Source organism: Corvus hawaiiensis, chromosome 9, assembly GCF_020740725.1.
Source record: "Corvus hawaiiensis isolate bCorHaw1 chromosome 9, bCorHaw1.pri.cur, whole genome shotgun sequence".
Taxonomy (NCBI): domain Eukaryota; kingdom Metazoa; phylum Chordata; class Aves; order Passeriformes; family Corvidae; genus Corvus; species Corvus hawaiiensis.
This window is the reverse complement of record NC_063221.1, coordinates 23670848-23691138: the sequence shown is the minus strand read 5'-3', so window position 1 is coordinate 23691138 and position 20291 is coordinate 23670848. Positions and strand designations below refer to the sequence as shown.

The 20291-nt window shown below is 52.3% G+C and overlaps 1 protein-coding gene across 2 annotated transcripts in view; it reads left to right on the top strand.

Moving 5' to 3' along the window:
* ZSWIM5 (zinc finger SWIM-type containing 5) overlaps positions 1–20291 on the top strand; it is a 97326-nt gene that overhangs the window by 72409 nt on the left and 4626 nt on the right. For both annotated transcript variants that reach the window (XM_048313446.1, XM_048313447.1), the window contains exons 3-11: positions 4014–4162; positions 4810–4960; positions 10219–10398; positions 12677–12853; positions 15116–15262; positions 16221–16358; positions 16835–17095; positions 17493–17628; positions 19316–19473. In XM_048313446.1, coding sequence (XP_048169403.1) covers positions 4014–4162; positions 4810–4960; positions 10219–10398; positions 12677–12853; positions 15116–15262; positions 16221–16358; positions 16835–17095; positions 17493–17628; positions 19316–19473 — 1497 coding nt within the window. The remainder of the gene's footprint in view (positions 1–4013; positions 4163–4809; positions 4961–10218; positions 10399–12676; positions 12854–15115; positions 15263–16220; positions 16359–16834; positions 17096–17492; positions 17629–19315; positions 19474–20291) is intronic.

The following is a 20291-nucleotide window of genomic DNA, read 5'->3' as shown; positions in this document are numbered from 1 at the left end:
GAAAACAAACCGGGAGTCTTGGCAGAGCTGGATTCCTTGCTTTGCTGCTATTTTTAATCCCTTATTAGAGTTCATTTCCTTTCTGGTGCCTGGTTATTTTCTCTTCGAGGTTTTCTGCCATTTGCTTATTTGTCCATGTCCTCCCCACCCCCCGCCCTGAGCTGATCCTTCACATCTGTTTTCTCTCTGGACGCCTGAGAGGAGCCTGGAGGCATTCAGCAACACTACCATGTGCAGTCATGAGATGGCCCTTGTGAATGGCCACCACGATGGCCAGCCCTGCTCCAGGCACCACTGACCCTGGGGCTGACACGGTCAGGCCCTGAACCACCGAAGGGTGCTGGGCACGGTCGGGTAAAACAACCATGGTGGAGATGCTGGAGCAGCCACCTTTATCCCTGGGTGGCTTTTAGCATCAGTTTATCAGCTCCAGGTACTGGTTAAAAATAATAATCATCCCTTTTTCTTTGTATCACCAATCCTGCTTCAGGTCAGATGCTGTGGGAGTGCTTTCCACACTACTTAGCTGATGTATCTCCCCTTCTTGGGTTCTGGAGCTTGGGTTTGGGATGTGCCAATGCCTTGTTGTGACCTATAAGGTCCTACTGCCTCCTCAGCCCTGGAAACCTGCAGCTTTCCAGTTCAGGAGCCCTTTTTGTTTTCTTCATGTTGGGCAGCTAAATTCTGAGCAAGGAGTTGAGTTTTCCATGCCTGACTTCACTCTGCTTTTTAATTTGTAGATTTTTCCAGTCCTTATTTCTCGGTCTTTGTATTTGCCAAGTCTCACTTGGCTGTCAAACAGTTAAACCCCTGAGCTCCCAATGAGGCGGGAGCCCAGCTCTGGGTGTGATGGATTGCATTTTTATCTCAGTTTCTACAGCCAGTGTAAATGGGCTGGTGAAACACTCTTTCCACTCAAGATGTGCAATGGTGTTTCCTTAAATCTGAATCCGGCAGGACCAAGATCCAGCACATCTGAAACAGGGCTCTTTGGAGCACGAATGCTGCTATATGAGAAATGTGTTATGCAGGCGCTGGGCTGTTTTACATGCCGTTCCCAGCTCCTTTGGAGCTGAGACATGGAATCACTCATCAGCTGCGTCACGGCATGCCGCTGCTGAAGCCCCCACAGTGTGAACGTTGGCAAGGGGAAGTGGACAAATCCTGCCATTAATATTTAAACCCAGCACAAATCCCGTTGTTTGCTCTTAAATGTTTATCCAGCTCCCCAGCGTAATTGGGCAGCCCGTTATCTGCCGGGTTGTGCTGCACGTGTGGGAATTTGCTATTAAAGCCCTCTCTGAATCTTTTATAGGAGAGCAAAATACATTTACAAGCAAATTTGGGCTTTATTTGGAGGCGCGGGAGGCGCGTTGCTAATTTGGCTGCGGCCCGAACCCCAACGTGTGAAGTGCTCAATGTGTTGCGTGGGAGGAGGAGGTTTTATTTAGCTGCACGCTCCCTTCCTCGCTGCTCAGGCTTTCCGTCGCTAACGCTATGTGTGAGCAGCAGGCACTGAGGGGTAGCCCCGGGAACCCCAAAAAAACGCACCTACATTTTGCACCTTGCGACCTCCTCCTCCTTAACCTGTCACAGCGGCCATGGTGAGGGATCAGGGATGAGCTGAGCTTTGGTGGGTTGAGTCACCCCAGGCGTCCATGCCCTCCTGGTCCCTGTAGATGCAGACAGGTGACCCTATAGAGGCAGTCGAGGCTGCTCTGGATAGCTGCAGCTGGGAGTGGCGGGCAGGATGGTGGGGAGGAGGATATTAAGAGTGCAAGCGTCTGGGATACCTAGTGATGGGGCCGGATAAGCGCTCATGGTAGACAGATTAGTCATCGGTTCCTGATAGGGGATAATCGCTGGCTTGTCTGCTCTTTATCTTCGAGATAAGGATGAGGCTGGGGGAGGGAAGGAGAAGGCACAGAAAAGCTCAGAGGGCCAGCATGGACTGTCCCTGGCTGTGATTGTCCCTCGTGCCTTATGGCAGGACTCTGAGCTGACTCTGATGGTACCCTCTGAGCAGGATTCGCCCCTCGCTGAGGGCTCAGGGTTTAACTGCGTCTCCAGGCCTATGGCAGAGGAGTGGGAGTGGGATCAGGATCAGGGCATGTGTGACAAAAGTCCTCATGCTCCTCCAGGAGCTGTGATTTCCTTTCTGCTGCTTCAGCTCTCGTCCCAATTATGTGATTGTGTCGACTATAAATTATTCTGCAGAGGGAGCAGGAGCATCCTGTCCCTTCAGCATGCCTAGAGCTTGCTGGAACTTCTCTCAGGCAGTGAGTGTTAGGAGAAATAAAAGTAATTTTGTAAAGGACATTAAATACAAATAACTGTATCTTACCAGGTCAGGAGTGTTCTCAGCCTTTGCTGGAGGAGCAGAACCCCTGAGGTTGATGTTGTCTTGCTTACAAGCCAGGAACAGACACTTGCCCTGCTGAACAGGCATCCTGGAGCACGATTTTCATGAATTGTATTTGAGCTCCTGGTTCAGCAACACACAAGGCTGGGGTGTGCACAGCGTCCCAGGCTGCCTCTGGAGGAAAGTGATGTCTGCTCCCCAACCAGATCCCAGTTGTGGAAAAGACATCATGAAGATTTAATTGGGAATGTGTCAGCTACACCATCCCATGGCTCCTCATGCAGCACCTTGCTCTTCCTGTGCTGACCCTCTTCCCCTCTTGAGAGGGAGATGAGATGGGAGAAGCAGACGAAAGTGGAGTGGAGCATCCTCCAGCTGCAGCAGTCCCTCCTTGGCACTGGTTTTCCCTCAGGAGCTTTTGTAGAGCAGGACCCAAAAGCAGACAGCTGAAAATCCAAGTTTTGGTTCCATTTTGTGCTCTTGGCTGCTCGCTGGAGTTGTGCTGCTGCCTGTCCTGTGAGCCCTGGAACCCATGACTGGGGGAGGTAGGGTAGTGCTTGGGGGGGAAAATGGGAATCGAAAGGGGCAAGGCAAGGGAAATTTGGTCCAACTTGTTTAAATCAATTGTGGGTTTTCTTTTGTTCTCTGGAAGATGAAATGCAGCCTGTGAATGCATATGTGTGCCTGCCAAAAGCCCTGCTCTGGTCACAGTTTGCTCTTTGAAGGATTATTGATCCTTTTTTCTTTCCTGTGGAGGGTCTCTCCCAGGCAGGTATATTGGTGCCCAGGGACTTGTCTCCTGTCCTAAAGCAAACGAGGGGCAGGATCAGGTGTTTAACCCAGGGCTCTGGAGCCCATATGCTGTAGTCACCTTTGTTACGCTGTTCCAAACATGGGGAAGGGCTTGCAGGAATTGGAGCTTTACTGATGTTTTAACAAACCGGTGATGTGGAGCAGGAGCACCCTGGGCAATCCCTGGAGCCATGGAGCGCTCCGGGCTCTGCAGCTGTGCTGCCCACACTCCTGGGGCTTTGGAGGAAGGCAGGTCCCTGGTCTTCCTCAGCCTCACTTCACATGGGGTGGAGAGGGTGAGGGGCCGTACAAGCATTAGCCCTGTGGTCAGGGTGCCTCCTTATGGCTGCTGCCACCGCTGTTACAGGACAGCACAGTGCTGCCAGCTGGGGCTCACTGCCTAGGAATTGTAACGCTATGGAGCAGCGAGGAGTCCCCAGGCAGGTGCAAAGGAGGAACTTTATTTACAAAAAACCCGGCCTTTTTATGCCGTTAGTTGGTTGTTAGTTTACATAGTTTTAAGGCACAACAAACCAAATTTAACCAACCACCGTACACCACGGTGCAGGCATGAGGGGTTCATGCAGCATGCCTCACTTCCTCTATTCTAGCTGAGTCATTCTCCCACAGTCCATTTCTACTCAGGCTAAGTAACAGGCCAGAGCCATGATTTTACCAGGCCTTCCCTTTACAAAGCTTTATCTATCGGTCACAAGGAATCAAGCTGGTTTTCTGTCACTGAGATGATAAAGGTGGGTCCCTATAAAATTGAGGTAGGTCCACTCCTTGCTAGTGGGGCTGCTGACCCTGCTGCCATGAACATGGTTGTCTCTCTTCTCCTCCCCTCCCATCCTCTCAGGCGCTCCTGACCCCACTGCTGGGGCCAGCATCGACGACGAGAACTGCTGGCACTTGGACGAGGAGCAAGTCCGAGAGCAGGTGAAGCTGTTCCTATCTCAGGGAGGGTACTACGGCTCGGGGAAGCAGCTCAACTCCATGTTTGCCAAGGTGAGGAGCCGGCTGCTCTCTCCCATCTCTGCTCGGCGTGTCACATAGCTGGCAGTCGCTGGCTGCCCTGGCAGAGTGCCCATCACAGCTGGGAATCTCTGCTCCAGTGCCTTCTCGCCCTGTCGCGGAGCAGGCGGTTGTAATCCAGGCTCTGGGTCAGGCCTGGATTGTCTCACCTGCTGCCCTGGCAGGTCCCTTCCTCCCGTGAGTGCCATTGATCCCTGTGCAAGGAAGGGCATTCCCCCATCTCCCCTTCAGCACAGTGGGGAAAAAGCCAATCCTGCAGAGCTTACTAAGACCATGGGAAGGTGGGATCATAACCCACAAGTCCCACCAACCTATGGGCTTTTCTCTTTCTTTGCAGAAGGGCCTTGTTTACATGTTCTTAATCTCGGTCCCCTTCACAGCCTGGCTGTATCTGCTACTCAACTGAGCTCCAACTAACCTCATCACAGCCATTGCATGGGGGTTATAATTTATGGCTACACATTATACATACACACACATATGTGTCATATATGTATGTATTTACAGTTTGGACCCTCAGGCTAAAGGAGCTGTGGGTTGCCAGCCACATGAAAATGTCTTAAACACCTCTGAGGAGCCATGGTTTGTCTCACTGAAGACTTTCTCTTTGTCCTTCCCAGGTCCGGGAGATGCTGCGCATGCGGGACTCCAACGGGGCCAGGATGCTGACGTTGATAACAGAGCAGTTCATGGCTGATCCTCGGCTCTCCCTCTGGAGGCAGCAGGGGACGGGCATAACAGAGAAGTGCCGGCAGCTCTGGGATGAGCTGGGTAAGGGTCACTGCCTTGCAGAGAGGAGCAGAGTTACCTGGGCTGCTGGTCCAATGGGGACATCATTACAGAGGCCCGGGATCAGGCCCAAACCACACAGTTCAACACCTTAAACCAGCCCCTCTCCTGCACAGGGATCAAGGATGACGGGTGTGCTGTGTGTGGCTGGTCCCATACTTCCAGCAGGCTGGTGCTTGGTGAGCTGCCCCAAAGCCTTTGCAAGGGAGGACATAGGGCTGGTTAGCCCTAGGGGCTGGCTGTAGCCTGGATGTGGAAGTGCTGTTCCTGGAGGAACTGTGATCCAGAGAGGGAAAGGCAGGTTCTCAAGTCTCATCACATCTCACAGATTCTGCCTGTTGTGGTGCACGTTTCCAGGGTGAGGGGGGCAGGATGGGCAGCACAGAGCCTGGCTGTAAGGAAAATGCAGTTCTGGGTAATTCTAGCTAAGCACCTTAGACACCAGCTCAGCTGGCTGACCCTGTAATATCATTAGAATAAAACATTTAGATGACGTGGGCTTGGGGAGGTTGGTTGTGTGGTGAAGTTAACCCTGCAGTTCTGGGCTCTTCCTGGACATATGGGATCTTGGGTGAATAGTTTGACTTGAGCCATAGTTTGATGAGTAAGTTTGAGCTCCTGTGCAGCCTGCTGGTAGGAGATACTATGCAGGGGCAAGGGCTGATGGTCTGGCACCAAAGAGATATGGTAGAGCAGGAAGAAGGATTAGGATGATCTGGGATTTGGAGCATCTGAGACTGCAGACCCACCTACCAAGTGCCCAACAAATGCAAACAGAAATGAGCCTGGGGACTCTGGCCAAGCTATGCAGACAAGATCTGGGCAGGGGTGGGATGTCTTGCTTCTGTATGAAATTTCCTGGATGGAAATAACCACACCAGCTCTGGAGAGCTCATCTATGCTTGCTTGCCAAGAAGATATTTCCAGGATTTTGGGATGCTGCAGCTAGACAATTGGATATGCAAGGATCCTGGAGAGGTGGCCAAGTCCACCAAGCCAGAATTTCCACATGGAAAAAAGCAAACACATTGGTGATATATGAATGGATGGGTGTGTGGGTAGGTCTGGACGCAGGAAGCAATTTGCTCAGAATTACAGATAATTTGGCCAGATTTCCAAGCTGCTATCCAAGCCGAGAGCCCTCCCTCCCTTCCTGCACAGGCGAGGGTAGAGTGGTTGGGTTTCAGTCCTGGCTTAACTGTACAAGGACCAGGTTGGTGCACACAGTTTTGGTCAGCAGAGTGGGAGGAGGTGGCAGCATGTCCCCCTTGGCAGATGGCAAAGTGGCTGGGGAATGTCAGGGCCCTACCAGTGCTGGATCAACATGACAGCAGGGGAAGCGTAGTGCCAGCCAGCACACGTCAGAGCAGCTCACCTGGCGTAGGCATGTCACACATGAGGGTCTGAGCATCTCCATGCTGAAGAGAAGCTCCTGTAGAGGACATGATGATGTTCCAAGAAGCAGCTCCAGGACAAGATGGGCATGGACTACACTCAAAGCAGGGATTATTCCCCATTTTACAGAACCCTTCTATGTTGGGCAGTGTGTGCCTTGGGCAGTGTTTACTGTAGGAGCAGAGCATCTCTCTGAAGGAGTTGTGGAGGCACAGAGAGACCAGAGCTGCTCTGAGTTGAGGGTGTTCGCCAGTAACAGACATCAGGAATGCAGAGTGGTGTCCCAAACTACCTGTGGATGGGTAACAGTAGCCAGGGCACGTGGGGCAGTGGAAGCACCACATTTAACCACTGCCAAAGCTGCCAGCATTACCATTGCTGCTGAAGGGAGAGATGAGGGGCCTGTTGCCAGCTGCCATGGGAAGCCCTGGCACAGACCACAATCCTCCACCACTTAGAAGCAAAAAATGGGCCTTTTGGAAATTATTTTGGGCACGTGTTTAATAATTAATCATCAATTTTAGCAAAGACTGCATCACAGACTTGCGTGGGTTTGGAAGAAGATCAGCCTTAAAGAAGATTGTGGATTTATGCTGGGGAAAATGTAAAGGATTTTGCAGGATTTCAGAGTTACAAAAAAACCCCAAAAATTAAAATAAAAACGGGATCATTCACTTGTGCATGTGCTGCCAACTGAACCTCTATTGCCCCGTCTGCTGGGGAGCCAGAGGAAGGACCTGCTGGATGGAGAGCTCAGCAGCGTGGGAGTATTTGCCCTGGCGCATTAGTACTTACGATTAAAGCCTAATTACAAAAAATAGATGAAAAACCAGCTGAAGTGCAGCCTGACCTTAATCTGCCTGGAGACGGGTTTATTTATCTCGGCCACTTGTTTACAGTGGGGAATTTCAGCAGATTAAGCTGGGGAGCGACCCTGTGGGAAACGGGAGAATTTCTTTGATGGTTTGGAAACTTGGGCGCGGGATCGGAGTGCCTGTCTTCTCTGGGGCCGGCAGCCAGGACCATTGGTCTGGGAAGGCTCTGACCCCCCTGTCCCTGCACCCAGCCCCGTCATTGAAAAGCATTTTTGTTTAGAGGCTTAGCTTAATCGTGATCTGCCGCTTTGTTCCCCACTTAACCTCCTGCTATCAGAAAGTTCAGATGAAGGTTTCTGCAGCATGTGAAGAGACATGGAGTCTGACTTGGCGTGGCATTTCGGCTCAGGACAGGAGTCACTTGTGCTGTCAGCTGATGTCACTTGACCACAGGGCTCAGAAAACTACTCTATTATATCTCCCAGATAATTATCATGACCGAGAGAGATGCAAATCTCACTTCCCTCCTGCTTCCCATCTCCTCAGCACATAGTTCCTTCTGCAGGAGAGCCCAGGGGCATAATGTTTTGGCATGCAAAGGATGCCTCGGAGGGCTCCCAAAAATAGGCAGCAAAGTCATGAGGCTTCCGAGGAACGCGTATTAGCGGAGCTATGGGAGCCAAAAATCCAGTGGGTGCATCCCATTCCTGGGGGCGGTGAAGCTGGAGCACCAAGCCTTGTTACTGCCTATCAGCCAAGTTCTGTGCACCCTCAGACGCGCTGAGTTGAAACTGCCTGAGGCTGCTTTTCACACAAGCAGCCCCAAAGTGGGTGAAGAAGAGCAACGACAACAGGCAGGAGTGCTGATGGGAAGGGAATGCCCGACACCCAGAGTGGAGTGCAGGTTTTATCTCATGGCCACCCAAGGAGGTGGGAAGTTTTATCCCCTTCCTTAAGGAAGACTCATTTTCTGGAGCCGAGATCTGATTTTTAAAAACATGCCATGTCTGTGTGTCCCCTGTGGAGCCTGCAGGAGCCTGGGAGTGAGTGACATGGACCTACCCTGGGAAGGATGGGCCCCTAAGGAGGTACCTCTTTTACACATTAATTAATTGCTGATGATGCAGCACAAAAATCTTAACACGCTCCGCCCCCCCAGTTCATCAGAAAGAAGTGGGGTTTTGGTGGGATGTCCTGGAAGCAGAGCTGGAGCTGAACTGGGCAAGGGCTGCTTTGGACATTTGCTGATGATCAATGCCTGCAATTGCTTTTCCCGTGCCCATTCCTGGATGCGATGCTGCTGCCACCATCTGCGCTGTGACGCGGTGACATCTCTCCTGCCAAGCCTGGCGGCTCCAAGGAGCCAGACATGCACAGCCACCATGCCTTAATAATGTTTTGAACCAGACATGTCCACAAGTTCCAGCTGGCAAAGGATTGGTCTGGGGACATGCACCCCAAAAAGCACCACCAAAGCTCAGCGTTAACACAGAGGAGCGGAGAGACACCAGAGTGGAGCCAGGGCCAGGACATTGCTGCTCAGCCTGGTTTTGCCTCGTGTTGTCTGGCAAGGGGACCGGCTGCTCTGGCTCCTGTCGGAACTGCAGCCTCGCTTGGGGCTGTTTGGCTCAATGGCAGGGCTGTGCAGCTGGGGAACTGCTGCTCAAAACACAGCCAGTGAGGGAGGTGGCTTGGGCTTGTGGAGGAATCTCCTTGTTGCGCAGTGGAGGCATGTTGGGTGATGTTGTCCTGCCACTGGCTGTCACTTTGGGATGGGAACTTCGGCTCTGGGAGTGATGGAGAGGTGAGGGAGAGCAGCAGGCTGGGCAGGGAGAAGGAAGGTGCTCCAGGTCTCTGCTGAGCTCATGGAGGAGAGGCAGGGAGGGTGTTTCTGCAGGAGGCTGAGCTGTCCCACGTGTGTGACAGGATTTGACATGGGCAGAGAGAGGAGCAGCAGGGACTGCTCAGCCCAAAGGGATCCCTGAGGATACCTCACATTGCAGCTGTGGCAGCCCACAGCCATCCCACCCCGCAGGGAGGCACAAGGGAGGGGACATGCTGCATCTTGGCAGCCTTGCAGGGAAATTTGGGTAGAAATGGAATTAGCTAAAGAAGAAGTGGGTTTGCACTTACTTAGGTTGCTGTAGCCCTTGTCAGAGCAGTGAGTGACCCGGAATAGTCTGCAAGGCTCAGGTAGCAGCAGCAGTGTGAGCCCTGTGTTATGAAAGGATGAGCTGGATCTTAATGATCACAGATGTCCTTGGTCCTGGTTTTTCCTCTCACACAGCAGACAGCATCATCAGCATCATGTGAGGTCCCATGGTTGACCCAGAGAGTGTCAGTGTGGGTGTCCTACTGGTGGGCAACTTGGCTTGCGAGATCCGAAGGACTCGCATCTGGGAGGGCTCTTGCCTGCAAGACATCAAGCCAAGCTCCAGGTTCCTCTGCTGCCTCCTCTGAAGGCTGGGGGCTACTAGGGATTGAAAAAGGAAAAAAAAAAGAAAGAAAATACACCAAATCTCCTTTTTAAATAGTTGAATGCAAATGGCCTGAAGAACAATGGCAGATGAAATAGCATTCAGAGCGGGTTTTAAAGCACTTGGAACGTGGGTAGGATCAAAATCAGGTTAGTCTTTGGAGATACAGACACTGCAGCTTGCCAGGGTGTTTTTAAGCATGCTTTGATGTGTAGTTCAAACACTAGATTTGTCCTGGCAGACAGAAGCACTCACAAATTCATACACAGCCGCTCTCTCCTTCCCTCCTCCCCACTGTCCCCCATCTCATGAGATTATAATTTAGCTTCATTACGGAGGAGTTTTACTTTGTCCTGATTTCAGCTGGGATAGAGTTAATTTCCGTCTTATTTAAAAGCCGTGTAAATCCCCCTCCTGGGTCCATGCATTGTGCTGAAATGAGTTTACAAACCTCGATGGAACCTTGCAGGCTCTCAGGGCGAGCACGGTGGCTGGAGAGCTTTGCCCTGTGTGTATGGCGGTGGCACCTCCGTGATTTCTTGGCTTTGTTTAGGGGCGCTGTGGGTGTGTGTGGTGTTAAACCCGCACTGCAAGCTGGAAGAGAAATCCTGCTGGCTCCGGCAGCTGCGCAAGTGGGGTGAGATGGACGTCTGTCCCCTGGAAGATGGCAATTATGGTAACGAGCTTCCCAACATCACTAATGCGCTTACGCAGAGCTCCGGTCACAGCCAAGGTGAGTCTGGGCAGGGAGTGGAAATCCAGCTGACAGCCACAGGGGTTGGGTCCAGGTTAAAACTCACCCCAAAGCTAAGAGAACTTGCTTCAGCTGCTGTTGATGTTTCTGGGAGTCATAGGAATACAAAATATTTCTCTTCCCAGTCTCTTGTTTTCTATATAAATGTTCACTTCTTTGCTACAGGGCAAAGTCGCCCGTGTTTTGAGTATCAAATTAGAGACCATTTTAAAGCAATTTGACTTTGGGGGAGTTTAGACCCCTACAGTGTGTCCAGGTTTGGGCATGGGGTAATACAGCGAAACAGTACTGCTTGCAACAGAGCAGAGCTGAGCTCAGAAGTCCTGGCTGTAATGTGAGAGTGAGGAGCTGGAGATGGTGCAGAGCCCCTTTCCCAGCCCTTGAGCCTCACTTAAAGGCTGTGATTCAGGTGACAGGGAAGTCATTAGCCAGGAATGTTAACGCAGTTCAAGTGCAGAGCACAGACAGAGCAATGTAGTTATGGGGTTGTTCCTTAGTGCTAAAATAGTTTTTCAACCGCTGACAAAGCATTTGATCCCTTTAAATTTAAGCACTCTTTCTCCTTCCTTTTGCCTGAAGTAGACATTAATTGAAAGTTATTGCTCTTCACATGCCTCTGTCTGCTGCACTGGAATTGCTCTTTGGTGTAATTATGCATGGCCAAAGTGGGTGGAGGAGAGGGGGACAGCAGCCGTACCACAGGGGAAACTTCATTCTTCTGGGTGGGATTAGTCCCTCAGCAGCAGTTTGGGAGCGTGACTGTCCTTCCAGCCACCCCAGCCATGGCCAGGACTGCATGCCCGGCCTCCCTATGCTCTTCCTCAGGGAGCAGCTTAATTTAAACCTGGCACTGCTCTGTGTCCTGCACTATGGACTATCCCCGTGGTGTTCCCAGCTCTCCCAAGGATTTGCTCTGGCATTTGGGGAAGGTTGCTGGGGCTGAACAGGTCACTTTTTTTAGACTTGCAGGGAGTTCCCAAGGCACATGCCAGGGTTGTCCCCTTCTCCCTGTGCTCCTGCTTCTCCAAGAAGGGGACTGAAAGCAGCATGGGTCCTGGAGGTGTCCTGGGGTTCATGTTTGTGCATATGCAAATACTGCTCCGGATTGTTGCCAGCCTCTTTTATTACTGAAGAACAGCTGATTCTTGAAATCCTTCCTGGTAAAGTGAGCAGGCTTGGTTCTCAACATACAAACACCTGTTTAATTTCTCTCCACCTCAGGGTGCCTGCAGCATTCCGGCTAATTGCTTGTTGCCATCGTTTCCTGAGCATGTTTACCCAGCCTCCCTGGATCAGCTTTGAACAGTGCCTTTTGTTTTCCACCCTTGAATGCATTTAACTCGGCCCCTCTTGTGGGTTGCAGGACCTAACATGGAGTGTTGCACCCCCTTTGGGGCTTCCTGTTTTGCAGCCTGCCAGCTGTGTTTGGCCTTCATGATCCAATGTGGCTGGAGTGATAGTGGGGTTGCTCTGGACAGGCTTTTTCCTCATGACAAACCACTTGTCTTGATCAATCTGGATGGGGTGAAATGCTAATCCAGCATTTGGTAGCTTCAGAAATGTCCATGAAGTTACAGAGCAGCTGTGAAGAGGAGAGCAGACATCCTGTGCAAGGCAGCAGTGGGGTTTCAGATGATGCTGTCTCCTCCCTTCCAGCCCTCTCACACAGCCCACAAAGGTTGCTGGAAGATGATGGTTCTCCCCATCACCCGGAGGTAGATCAGACACACTCATGTGGTTCCCTTTGTGGCTTCATGTGCTGCTGATCTAAGAAGCTGCAGTTCAGTGAAGCTGAGACTGTGTTGGAGCAGAGGAGGAGAGCTCATGGTGCTGGCAGGGCTGTAATGCTGAGGGAGCCCAGTCCTGACCCTGGGGCAGCTGCCTGCGTGCTCAGTGTCACAGGGAAGGGAATGCAGTGCCAGGTTTCAAGGCATCAGCCTTGTGTGTGACAGTGGATTGCGGTCACAAAGCAAATGGATGGGTGGTCCCTGCCTCTTTTCTCACCTCTCTGACCAAGTCAGCTGTTCTAGCAAGTTACTTAGCAATGCTGTCTGAGGAGACATTAGTCTCCCTCAGAGATGGGGTAGGCAGTACAGGGATCCAAAGCCAGAGCTCATGTCCATCTCGGAAATGACTGAGGTGAGACCAGGTTTTGCTTTCATTGTAAAAGCAGAGCTCTGCCCAGGGAGGTCGTATCTGGGAGGAGGAACAGGCTGCCCCTGCCCCAGCAGGGCACTGATGGTTTTTCTCTTTGCAGACTCGCTGGCCAGGCCTAGACGAACGGTGTTCACCCGGGCGATCGAGGGCTGTGACCTCCACTGGCAGGACAGCCACCTGCAGCGCATTATCAGCAGTGACTTCTACATGTCCCCCTCCTACCAGCGGGAGGGCGAGAGCCTCCTCTTCAACTCCCAGGGACAGCCACTGTGGCTGGGTGAGCATCCAAACCAGCGGCCCCTCGCATGGCCTGTATGAGTAGGGTTGCTCGTGGAGAGGAGTCACCCGAGGCTACCCTGGGTCGTTGCAAGTTTCTGCATCCTAGACTGAAACTGCTGCTCTGGCCCTTGGCCTGAGGAATGGGATGAGCAGAAGAATTTGATGCCCATCCAAACCCCAGCCACGGTCCTTAGAGCAATCTCCACATATTTACAGTCTGGGCTTCTCTTGGGCAGCTTGGACCAAGCTCATCATGTCCCTTTTCATCCTGCCAGTGTTCAGCTGTCCCCAGAGCAAGCTCTCACTGTTTCCAGTACTGGGGGTCTGAGCACTTAAAGTCTTTTGAAAGTTGACTGCAAAGCACAACTGTATCCTCTGGATTTTCTCTTTCCTGCTCTCACCCTCTTGTTAGTCTTCCCTGAAAGGCAATTAGCCGTCAATACAGTTAAGCCCCGTGTGAGCTTAAGGCATGCTGGGCCAGGCAAGCCCAGAGCCCTCCCGTGTTGAAGACTTTTAGCCCAAGTACCTCAAGCCACACAAATTCTCTCCTGCAAAGTCATGACCCTGGGCAGATCTGCAGACCCTCAACAGTTCCTTGTCTGGGATGAGAACGAGTGTCATGAAGGGCTTTGGGGGGATCCTGGTGTGGCTGTCAGCCCTCCGACCCCAGAATGGGAGACACAAGTCCCCACTCACCTTCAGGAAGGGGGATTACCCTACAGTTAAAGAGTTGAATATATGAACACAGAACAGGTCAAAGCCCACCACTGCACTGTCATCCGTTCCAGAAGCTGGGGTCTGCCACCAGGAAAGAGAATATTTAAAGTTGTCTAGAGATGTAGTTTCTGGAGTAGCAGGCACTAAGTTGCTGTTAATGCCAGGAGATAGGAAGGGCCCATATGAAGGCTGCTGGGACACCTTAGCTGGAGCAGGAGAGGATATTTCTGCTCTGGGCAGCTGCAGGCAGCAAATCTCCTTCCCACACAGCCACAGACAGCAGTGCTGGGTTAGCACATCCATGGACTCCATCTAGAATGGACATGGTGGCCACAGCTCCCCTGTCCTGAGCCTAATCTGGATTCTGGTGGGCCCTTTTCCCCACCTGGTTGGTGCATGTTATTTTTCTGATGTATTTGCCATGATTTTTGGATTTTGCGCTTTTGCTTTCTTGGCACCTCTTCAGGGACTCAGTGCTGGGAGAGGAGTGTGATTTGTCAGCAACTTCCAGTGATGAATTCAGCGAGAAGATGAATATTTCATCCATTTAGCAAATGAAAAGAGGGAGCAACAAGAAGCTCTTTTACAGATGTGTTTGTTCTGAAATCTCTTCCTCATGTATTCCTTGTGGGTGACCTTTGGGATGTGGATACCCCATTTGTGGAGGTGGTTGTCTGCATTTTCAGAGCTTTCTGAGTTCTTCCAGGAGTAGAAATTATCCCTCTACCATACCTTCAGATCTTCTGTGTTTGCCTGGGTTTTTTTCTCCCCTTGGTAGGACATTTTGAAAGAAAATGGGATTTTTGCTGCTTGTTATGCAGCATGTCATGTCATCTGCTCCTGCTAATTTCTCACTCAGTCATAATCCTCTCCACAGTTGCTTGTGATTTCAGGTGAGCAATAAGCAGGAGGAGCAGATGAATTCCTAAGCAACTGTGAGTCTTGGGAGGGGGTTTCGTGCAACTGTTCCTAATAATAAAACACCAGGTAGGAGAACTGCAGAAGAGACAGGATGTCTGCAGAGCTCGCTCCATGGAGGTGTTAAGGAATCAGTTCAAAGCATCACCCCAAGTCTTCCAGTGCCTCCAGCACAGTGCTGGATGCCCAGCCTCACCCTGTGTATCATCACCTGTGCCATGAGAGCAGAGAGAGATGTGGGACAGGACAGCAAGAAGTGTTTGGGGGCAGAGCAGTGAGAGAAGTTGGGATAAGCCATGCAGATTTTAGGAGAAATGAATGTCAAGGTTGTAACAGCCTGTGCTGGAGCTGTCGTATTGCAGCAATGGTGTGTTGGAACGGCTTCCATTAGAGAATCTTTGCGGAGGTGGGGATTTAGGTATTGACGTGGCTGCTGTGGGTTGAATGTGGCAGGAGTCCCGTTAGTATTCCTGGTAGGCATCCTTTCCAGGAGCAGGGAGAAATGGATGAATTCAAGAGTTTAGCTGGGGTGTGGGGAAGATGAGTAGAAGAGGCCCCGTGAGTACCATCCTGTAAATGCCTGTGCTCCTCTGGCTCAGCCGTGCCCCTGTTCCTTGCCTTGCAGAACACGTCCCGACAGCCTGTGCCCGGGTGGATGCGCTGCGCTCCCACGGTTATCCTAGAGAAGCTCTCCGACTAACTGTTGCCATAATCAACACCCTGCGACTGCAGCAGCAAAGGCAGCTGGAAATATATAAGCATCAGAAGAAAGGTATGAGTAGAGCTACGTGAGAAGTGTCTTGTGATGTCTGGCCGGGGTGTCTCGGTTGGTTGGAAAAGTCTTTTCCACCTCCAAGAATTGTGCTGCCCCATTCAGAGTGGCAGAAGTGGAGGGTGGGCAGCCCTGCAGAGGATTGCTCATGTCCTAGGAAGACAAACTGAGTTGCTTGAGCCAAGCTGGGTTGACACCCCCATGCTAAGGACAGAGCTGCCCACATGCTGTCTTCAGGCTGCTGGAGTAGGGATGTTCTTGTTCCCACTGTCACTGTGTCTGGTTGCCTGTAAGGGTTGCCCAGGCAAGTGCTGCCTGCATTAAAGAGGAGCTGCCTGACTGCAGAGCAGCAGTAACTGGCTGTGTGTGCTACTTCCACCTTGCATTTCCTGAGTAGATGTTCCAGGAGACAAGCCCAGTGTTCCTCCTTTTGCAGTTGCAATTGGCAGGGAGCCGGGGTCAGTTACTGCAGCACTGCTGAAGGTCAGCGACTTCTGGTCCTTGCCAGCTCAGCCAGCTTGAGATCACCAAAAGATGGAGTTTTTAAGAATCACTGGAAGTCTTTGTCATCTCAGGAGAGATTTCTGCTTGTGTTTCCAAAACATTCAGGTTACCACTGCAAATCAGTCCATGAGCTGCAGGTCTGGCATTACGGACCTATAGAGGGACTCTGCTGACCCTCATGTCCTCTTGGAACAGAGAATGAGTTGCTGCATCTTATGTGGCCTTAGGGACACCTTTTTTTGTGTGTGTGCCTGCTCCCTCAGTTATCTGTGCAGGGTGGCTGCTCCTTGCTACTCCTTGCCCTTGTGAACTACCATGCCAGAGTTGGCCCTGGAGGTCCCTGTGACCCAAGTTGTGGGATAAGAAAAGTCCTCTGGTCTCAGAAGCCTCTCTGGGTGCGGAACTTGTCTTTAAATTCCTTACTTTTACCATTGTCCTGTTCTATTTTATCCAGAGCTGCTGCAGCGAGGAGCAACAACCATCACCAACCTGGAGGGCTGGGTAGGCCACCCTCTGAACCCCATCGGCTGCCTCTTTCTCACCCTGACTGAAGCTTGTAGATTAGAAGAGGAAAATTGCCTTGAAATTTCAGGTACCAAGTGCTCCTCCTGGATCTCTTCCTGATGGCTGTGGCTGAGGTGGGTGCAGATCTGGGGCTCTGGACACCTGGGCTCTGAGTCCCCCCTCTCTGCCCTGGCAGGAGCAGCCAGGGCAGAGCTGCAGTGCAGGCAAGGAAGGCAGTGAGTAGAAAGAAATAGAGTTTTCCCAGCCCCAGGGTTTGCAGCCAGAGCAGAGCAGGGATGAGGCATGCTGGTCCAGGGGAAGGCTCTGGTGTCAGCTGTGCACTGTTGCACATGTCTTGGGTCTCCTGCATCTCCTAGTGAGAGCAGGAAGGGAGGGTGAAGCCCGTATCTCCCTCAGAGAACTTTCATCCATTGTTTCTGGGTAACTGAAAGCAGGCAGGAAGAGAAGTGTAGGTCTTCTGAAGTGAGAGGTTTTTCTCTGCAATGATTCTGCTATCTGGGAAGACTCTTCTAACCCCACTGTATCTCCTCTCCCTCCTTTCAGATGCTGGGGACTCCAAACCCCCAGTGTATCAACATGTGCCCGTTGTGACTGGCAGCCAAGACAGTGGCGAGTCCTACCTGTCCCTGGCCTTAGAGGTAGCCCTGATGGGGATGGGTCAGCAGAGGGTGATGCCTGAAGGTCTCTATGCCCAGGACAAGGTGTGCCGCAATGAGGAGCAGATCATTGCCCGGCTGCAGGACCTGGAGCTGGACCCGGTGCTGGTGCAGACCCTGCGGAAGCAGTGCATCTTGCTGCTGGAAGGTGGGGACCTGGTTCATCTAGCTGACTTTTGTGTCTTAGCCAAGTGTTGGTAACATCTCTGAGGTGCCCTTTTCAAAATTTATGCCCATCGTGCTTCTTCCTCTCTGGATGTGGTGCAGAGACTCTAGCATGGCTGCTCTGCCCCATCGCCTAGCAAAGCAAGCCTTTACTGGCATCCCTAGAAAAAGACCAACTCAGAGGCAATATGGAGAAGGGTGCTAAGCACGTGGGCTCAGTTTCTTATTTTCTTTTAGAAAAGGAAAGAGCAGCCCTGGGTCCAACTTGAGTAACATGCCAGGGAGCTGAACAGCAGATCCTCAGAGCTTTGGGGTGGTGCAAACCCCAGCCACAGATCCTGCTGTGCTAATTATGGCTGATGGGCTCTGCTTCTACCTAGGTGGTCCCTTCAGCGGCTTGGGAGAAGTCATCCACCGGGAGAGCGTCCCCATGCACACCTTTGCCAAATACCTGTTCTCTGCCCTGCTGCCCCATGATGCTGACCTGGCATACAAGCTGGCTTTGCGGGCCATGAGGTTGGTGCATGTTTAATTCTGTCTCTGCCCCCCTTTTTGTCTCTTTCCTATGCTTGGTGGGAATCTGGGATGCTTTGCAACTTTAGAGCAGGGATGAGAGTGGAGACAGGCTTGGAGCTTGCCATCCATGGGATCTTGTGTAGTGTGTAGGGCCACTGGGCACAGCAGCAGTGCAAAGAGGTTCCTGCTTTCCATTTGGATGATTCCTAGTTTATCAGCTCCATCCGTATGGATTTGCATGGGTCCAATAATGTCTGCTGGCCCCCTCGCTCCAGGCTGGACCACCACTTGCCTGTCCCTGTGACAGGCATCCTCTGCCTGCGGGTCCCAGGCACACACAGAGCTGTCATCTGCCTTCTGTCTGCCAGGCCTCGGGCACCCTGCAGCCCTCCCTGCCTGCAAGACGGGCTGTTACCCTGGCACAGATGGGCGGATGGTTTGCCCCAGGCTCCAGGGTGTCGCAGAGCCAGGTGGAGAACACAGTTGCACTCTGCTCTCCATTAAAATGCATCTCTGTCTCTGGGACTGGGAACACAGCTGATGCTGAGAGCTGTCCCATCTCCCTCCCCTGTGCATGACGCACTTCAGACATCAGCTCATGTACTGCACTGTTTTGACAGGGATGGGTTCTGGAAAGGCTGGAGTTTCCCCAACAAGTCAATGCTTGGAGGACTGTTCAACTCCAGAGCATCCCAGTGCTCTCTCCCTCTACCACTGTTAAAAGTCCTGGCCCAGAGCATCACCTTTTTTGCAGCATTTCTGCAGTGACATGGGTCATCTCTCCCCAACACTGGGGGAAAGTTTGAAATCCCCCTATCCTGGGAAGAGCTGCTCAGCCCTAATAAGAAGCCAAGGGCCTCTGTGGTCTGTGGAGACACCATGTCCTGCCAGACCTGAGACCTCTGGCCATCAAACAAGACCAAGGGCCCTAGGGATGCCATCTGTTAGTACCCATCCCCTGCTCCCAGCTAGGATTCCCTGTGTTGGGGTATCTATGTCCAGGGCTGGAAAGGTTGGGCTTCTGCTGCCTTGTGGTTACCTCAAGCCTGCAAGCAGGAGAGCAGAGACACTTGGATGCTCTTCATGTCCAGGGTGGTTTCCCTCCTGCATAATTAGCCATCAAGTTAGCAACAACAGCACCAACTCAGGAGTTTAGGCTGGTGATGTGAGACTCTTGCTCCCTTTCTTTAGGCTTGCTTCTCCCTCAGGTTTTCCAGGCTTTTAGATATGCTCACAAAATCAGGCAACCTAACCTGGCTGCAGAGGCCCTGGGGAAATGTGCTGCTGCTTCTGATCATAGCCAAGCGTTTTAAGAAGAACCAGATGATACAGTCAGGAGTTCTGCTGGGTGCTTTGACATGAAAGGAGCAGGAGGGGAGGAGGGATTTTATTTTTTTCTTCCTTTTTGTTTTCTCTGAGGTCTGTGCTTTTCCTTGCAAGTTTATAAATCACTCCACGGATCTTTCTCCCCCTTTCAAGTCAGTCTGAGATTGATCCCCGTGCCCATGTGTTGAGCACGCAGCCTTGGGAGCCCCACACATGCACAGCAGCAGGATGTGTTCAAAGGCATTGCTGCAGGCAGCTGCCTGCAGGCAGCCCCTGCCTCGCCTTGGCAGCACCTCAGGGAGACGGGGTGAAGCTTGGGCTGGGCTGGGTCTGATGTTGCCTCCTCCTGCTTTCCCTTCAGGTTGCCTGTCCTGGAGACCACAGCACCGTCCGGCGATGTGACTCACCCTCACCACCTGGTCTCAGTGGTCCCCAGCAGGTACCCACGCTGGTTCACCCTGGGGCACCTGGAGTCACAGCAGTGCGAGCTGGCCTCCACCATGCTCACAGCAGCCAAAGGTCGGTGGCAGGGCAGTTCTGGGGCAGGGTTGATGGGCCGATGCTGCACAAGAGCATTGAAGGGTTTTTCCGGGAGAAAAGAGGGAGCTGTTGCTTCTGCTCCCTCAAGCACTGGCAGAGGTGACTGGCTGGGTGCCCCGCTGACAGCCTGCTGTGGGCAGGGCACGGTGAGCTGGCCTTGAGAATCTGGAGTTTCTGGAATTCTTGTCCCAAAGGGCTCATGGTCCAGCAGGGCAGGATGGGAATTTCCCATGCGGTGCAGGCAGGCCTTGCAGCCACGGTGCTGCAGGTCCTGGGTAGTGCCCTGGGTGATGCAGGACCATGCCTGCCCTGCAGCACAGCCAGCTGCCAGGTCAGCAGTCCATGCCAGGCATGTCGTGGGGTCATGCCATGGTTTAGTTTGAAGCTGTTTATCCTTTCACCTCTGCTTTGTCTCTTCCAGCCCTGTGGTAATGATCCTGCGTGGGCTGTGGGAGGGAGAAGACCTCCCTGTGCACCAAACCACAAGTGGCTTTTGTGGGAGATGGGATCAGCAGTGCTGGGTGGGACACTTTGGTCCCAGCTGCAGGGGGCTTGTGAAACACCTCACTGGTCTCTTGGGCCTCTTCGGTTCCTGCCCAGGCATTATTATGAAGGCGAGCACAGGCTTTTCATTAAACATCCCCCTGACCAGAAACCAACCCCAGCAGGATGGCGAGGGTCTTGTGTCCCGTGAGGGTTAGTGAGCCAAGCAGTTGCCACTACCCTCTGATGTCCTGGTACTGCCAGCCTGGCAGAGAAGGTTTTTCTTTCCCAGTGAGAGGGAAGGAAAATGAGCT